The 5,431-nt window shown below is 46.0% G+C and overlaps 1 protein-coding gene across 2 annotated transcripts; it reads right to left on the minus strand.

Annotated features, from left to right (window-relative positions):
* Positions 1 to 17: 17 nt before the first annotated feature.
* On the minus strand, positions 18 to 5,104 carry LOC146421227 (dead end protein homolog 1-like). 2 transcript variants are annotated; one of them, XM_085047606.1, is made up of 5 exons: positions 4,797 to 5,104; positions 3,751 to 3,859; positions 1,870 to 2,331; positions 1,208 to 1,438; positions 18 to 326 (listed from the first exon to the last, which is right to left on the minus strand). In XM_085047606.1, exons 1-5 carry the CDS (start codon positions 4,806 to 4,808, stop codon positions 310 to 312), a joined length of 831 nt encoding a protein of 276 aa, XP_084903732.1. In that variant the 5' UTR covers positions 4,809 to 5,104; the 3' UTR covers positions 18 to 309. The 2 variants fall into 2 exon arrangements, with proteins under 2 accessions (XP_084903732.1, XP_084903731.1); XM_085047605.1 differs by having other exon boundaries at positions 1,208 to 1,637.
* Positions 5,105 to 5,431: the final 327 nt, after the last annotated feature.

The raw sequence follows: 5,431 nt of genomic DNA on the forward strand, positions 1-5,431 counted from the left end.
GTAAATGAGAGCTGCTGCCTCTCTGGGACCTGAACAAACCAACTTATGCCAAACTGGGCACGAAAACCAACAACCCCAAACCAGACATGGATATGGAAATAATGAGATGCAAATGAGGTGTAAATGAGAGCTGCTGCCTCTCTGCTTCTCCAACAAACCAACAACCCCAAAACCAGAACGAACTCAAGAGCTGTCTGGGGACAGAGCAGCTGCCCTTCTCCTCCCAATATGCATATGCAAATGAGATGCAAAGCTCTCCAAAGGGCAGCTGGAACAGCACCAGGACCCCAGCAGGTTCAATTGTGGCTCCTAAATCAGCCGGAACCCTGAAATTGAGAAAAAATTGGTCAAAAATAATCCAAATTTTATTTGCTCTTAAAAAATCCTTATTTCTCCTGCTAATCAATCACCTTCATCAATCCCAACCCTCCTGCTAATCACCCATAATTAAGGTAAAAATTTAATTAAGTCTTGGCCTTGCAATCAGCCTCAGCCCTTGCCAGGGGCAATTCAGCTTAACGTAATTATTCTTAATATTCTTATTTATTCTTAACTATTCACTTAATTATTTTCTTAATTATTCTCTTATTTATTCCCTTAATAATTCTCTTAATTATCCTCTTAATTATCCTCTTAATTATCCCCTTTCCTTCCCTTTCCTCCCCATCTTTTCCCACTTTTCTCTCTTCTTCTCTCTTTCTATTGCAGGTCACTTTATGGGCAAATTAATAAATTAATTCAATTAATTTCAATTTGTATTGAAATTTAACACCCTCGACTTGCTGGATTATTTTGTGGTTTTTTTTTTTTTCCAGCCGAGGAAAGGCAGAGATTCGGCCCAGGTGTGGCACAGGTGTGGCTCAGGTGACTCAGGTGGCACAGGTGTGACTCAGGTGTGGCTCAGGTGTGGCACAGGTGACACAGGTGTGACTCAGGTGTGACACAGGTGTGGCTCAGGTGGCACAGGTGTGACAGAGGTGACACAGGTGTGGCACAGGTGTGACAGAGGTGACACAGGTGTGACACAGGTGTGGCTCAGGTGGCACAAGTGTGGCACAGGTGTGACAGAGGTGTGACACAGTTGTGACACAGGTGGCACAGGTGTGGCTCAGGTGTGGCACAGGTGTGGCTCAGGTGTGGCACAGTTGTGGCACAGGTGACACAGGTGTGACACAGGTGTGACACAGGTGTGGCGCAGGTAACTCACCTGATACCCACAGAGCGCGCATTTCCACTGCCGCGTTGTCACACTCCTCGTCTCTCCCTGCACCTGCGACACCCAGGTGAAGCCGCAGATGGGCACTGGGGACCCCGGGATTGTCGCCTGGTAGCGGAAGAGCTGCCAGCCATTGGGGTACACCTGGACGCACTCGGTGACCATGGTGAGGCTGTGCAGGTGATGCTGCAGGCACAGTTGGTTGAATTGCTCCGTGGTTTGCTGCAGCAATGGAGGTAGGGTTGGTGACCTGGGCGATGCCAGGTTGGTGGCTCCATGTCGCCAGGTGGGTGGTGGAGGTAACTCCTCCTCCTCCTCCTCTCCACCTCCTCTGTGTCCTCATCGCGGAGCTGCAGCTGCCACTGCAGCTGAGGGTAGAGCCACCTGACCGTGGCCCTCGGTCCCATGGGCAGCACAGTGCCTAGGGGATGAGAGATGGTTGGGTGCATTCCTGCAGCATCCCAAAATCCCATAAATCCCATTATCCCATAAATCCCATAAATCCCATCAATCCCATCAACCCCGTCAATCCCATAAATCAGATAAATCCTATAAATCCCATAAATCTCATTCATCCCATCCCATCAATCCCATCAATCCCACAAATCCCATACATCCCACAAACCCCACAAATCCCATAAATCCCAATCCACCTTCCATCAGCCCCTTCTTCGCCAGCAGGGCGGCATTGTGTGACTGGTAGGTGAGCACGGCCAGCTTGGCTTGGCTCCAGCTGCGGCTGGCATGCATGGTGACCCTGATGATCCCCTCGGTCCTCTGCTCCAGCATCATCTCCACCTGCCTGCGGCTCAGCCACATCTCCAACCCATCCACGACCAGCTGGCGCTTCTGCATGCTGCGGTAAACCACGATGGAGCAGCCGGGGCGCAGCTGGAATCGGTGGAGTTTGGCAATGGCCGCCGCGGCATCGCTCTGGTTGCAGTAGCGGGCGTAGGCGAAGCCGCGGTTGAAGCCGCCAAAGGTCAGCATCAGGTGGAACTCGTAGAGCTTCCCGACGCTCTGGAAAAGCGGGATCAGCGTATCCTCAAAAACGTCCTCGGGAAGCTTGCCGATGAACACCTCAGTGTCTGCTGGCGGAGCGCCACCCGCCCAGCCTGAGGATTAAAAAAATCACATCAATCCCATAGATTTAAAAATTGAAAAGTTGAAAAATCGTAAATTTCAAACAATTGCCAATGTACACCTCGGTGTCGGCCGGCGGAGCGCCGCCCACCCAGCCTGCGGGGCTCAGGAAATATCCCAGGTTAAAAGTTTTGTTAATTTCAATTTTTTAAGGATTATTAAAAATTGAGATTCCCATGATCCTGTCAGGAAATACCCCAGGTTAAAAATTTTGGATAACTTTAGGCAAAAAGTTCTGCTTATCTTTAGCCCAGAAAATGGAATTTTAGGATTTTTTCCAGGGTGTTGCTCTACCAGGTGAGGTTTGGTGAAGTCAGTGTATCAACAGAGTGGGAGAAAGTCAAAGATAAATTCCCCCAAAAATTCCTGGAAAAAATTCCCCCAAAAATTCCCTGAAAGAAATTCTACGAAAAATTCCCAGAAATTCCCTAAAAATTCCCCCGGAAATTCCCAAAAAGGCCCAAAAAAATTCCCAAGAATTCCCAAAAAAATCCCCAAAAAAATCCCTAAAACACTCCCGAAAAAATTCCACAGAAAATTCCCGAAAATTTTTTTTAAAAAGCCAAAAAACTTCCCCAAAAATCCTGAAAAAATTCCTAAAAATTCCCCCAAAAATAAAAAAAAATTCTCAAAAATCCCAAAAAAATTTCCCTGGTCCTGTCGAAAAGGATACAGCTTTTAAATTTGGTTTATGAACTTTACCTTTGCCCAGGGGAGAGAGGGTTAAAAATTTTGACAAGCATTTACTTGAAATTAACAAATTTTAAAGATTATTATTTTTTAGTGATTATTAAAAATCGAGACTTCCAGCAAAGGTGGAATGATGATTTTCAGGCATCATGGTGAGTCCTGTCACACTCCCTAGGCCCCAAAAAAATCCCCAAAAATTCCCCCAAAAAAATTCCAAAAAAAATCCCCAAAAAATTCCCCCCCCCAAAAAAATCCCCAAAAATTACCCCAAAAACTCCCCCGAAAATTCCCCAAATATAAAAAAAAAATTCCCAAAATTCCCTGAAAAATTCCCCCCACAAAAGTCCCGAAAATTCCCGAAAGTTCCCCCTAAAAATTCCCCAAAAATTCCCCAAAATTCCCCAAAAATTTCCAAAACCTCTCAAAAAGATTACCAAAAAAATTGCCGAAAATTCCCCCAAAAAAGTCACGAAAATTCCCCCCCAAAAAATTCTCAAAAGATTACCAACAAAATTCCACTGAAAATAAAAAAAAAATCCTGAAAAATTCCCCCAAAAAAGTCCTGAAAAAATTCCCCCAAAAAAATTCCCCTGAAAATCAAATAAATTTCCCAAAAATCCCCCAAAAATTCACAAAAATTCCAAAAAAAATCCCAAATAATTCCCCCAAAAATTCCCCAAAAATCCCCAAAAATCCCCTACCTGGCGGCGGCCCTCCATAGTGCCTCTGCCCATTGATCTGCACCAGTTGGATTCCATTCTGCTTCTGCCAGGCCAGCAGGGCAGCCTTGCTGGCATCGTTGCTCCACAGCTGGGTGAGAAATCGATGGGTTTTGGGTCAGAAAATAAAAAATCAGGTTAGTTAAATTGAAAAAATTAGGTTAAAAATTTTGTGTAACTTTAGTCCAAAAGTTCTGCTTATCTTTAACCCAAAAGAAAGAGAGTTTAGATTTATTTTTCAGGGTGTTGTTCTGCCAGATGAGATCTGATAAACTCAGCTTATCGACAGACTGGGAGGAACCCAAAGATAAATTCCCAAAAATTTTCCAAAATTTCCCCCGAAGAATTCCCGAAAATTCCCCAAAAAATTCCCGGAAAAATTCCCAAAAATTCCCCTGGAAAAATTCCTGAAAAATTCCCCCAAAAATAATTTTTAAAAAACCAACAAAAAATTTCCCCCCCACTAAAAAAAAAAAGTTCCCAAAAATCCCGAAAAAACTCCCGAAAAAATTCCAGACAAAATCCTGAAAATTAAAAAAAAATTCCCACAGATAAAGATGATAAAGATAAAGATAATGAAGACAAAGATAAAGAAAAAGAAAAAGAAGGATAAAGAAAAAATAACCCAAAAATAAAGGCAATCAGCAGAACATCAGCAGGACATCAGTGGCTAAAAACGTCTAAAAACACGTAAAAAAATTTAAAACATCTAAAAAACGGGGAGAAAAACGGGAGAGAAACGGGAGAGAAACGGGAGAAAAAGGGGAGAGAGACAGGACAGAAACAGGAGAAAAACGGAGAAACGGGATGGCGGAGAGAAAAACGGGAGCGGACCGCGGAGGCAGCGGCGCCGCTCAGCCCTTCCTGCGCCTTCCGCCGGGGCTCGGCGGCTCCGTTCCTCCTCCGAGCACCTCTGGTTCCTTCGCTAAAGGTGAGCCGAGCTGAGCCGAGCCGCCCCGGGACCTCTCCGGTATCCGGTAAAGGTGAGCCGAGCCGCCCCGAGCCCCCGCCGCCCCGACAGAGCTCACCTTGTCGGCCATCGCGGTTTTCCTGCTGGTTCCGGTGGTCCTAGTTGTCCTAATGGTGTCCTTCTGGTTCCGCTGGTCCTGCTGGTCCTGCCGGTCTCCTACTGGGGTCCTACCGGTTCCGCTGGTTCTACTGGTCCTACTGGTTCCGGAGTTCCTCTCCTTCCTACTGGTCCTGCTGGTTCCGCTGGTCCTACTGGTGTCTTACTGGGGTCCCACTGGTCTCCTGCTGGTCCTACTGGTCTCCTACTGGTCCATACTGGTTCCGGAGTTCCTCCGTCGCACTTTCCGGTCCGGCAGAAGAAAAGGTCCGCAATTCCCGCCGAGCTTCGCTCCACCCCGGATTTGGCCACTTGGGAGCGAGGCGAGGAAATGGAGTGGGCTGGAAATGGAGGAGGTTCAAAAATGAATCATGGAAAAACTCCCCAAAAAAATCCCCGAAAATGCCCGAGAAAATCCCGAAAAAATTACCAAAAAAAGTCCCGAAAAATTCCCGAAAAATTCCCCCGAAAATATTCCAGGGAAAAAAAAAAAAATCCTGAAAAAATTCCCCCAAAAATGTCCCGAAAATTCAAAAAAAATCCCGAAAAATTCCCGGAAAATTCCCAGAAATTCCCCAAAAATCCCGAAAAAATCCA

The sequence above is a fragment of the Lichenostomus cassidix genome, unplaced genomic scaffold (assembly GCF_008360975.1).
Source record: "Lichenostomus cassidix isolate B80296 unplaced genomic scaffold, HeHo_3.0 HiC_scaffold_43, whole genome shotgun sequence".
Classification (NCBI taxonomy): domain Eukaryota; kingdom Metazoa; phylum Chordata; class Aves; order Passeriformes; family Meliphagidae; genus Lichenostomus; species Lichenostomus cassidix.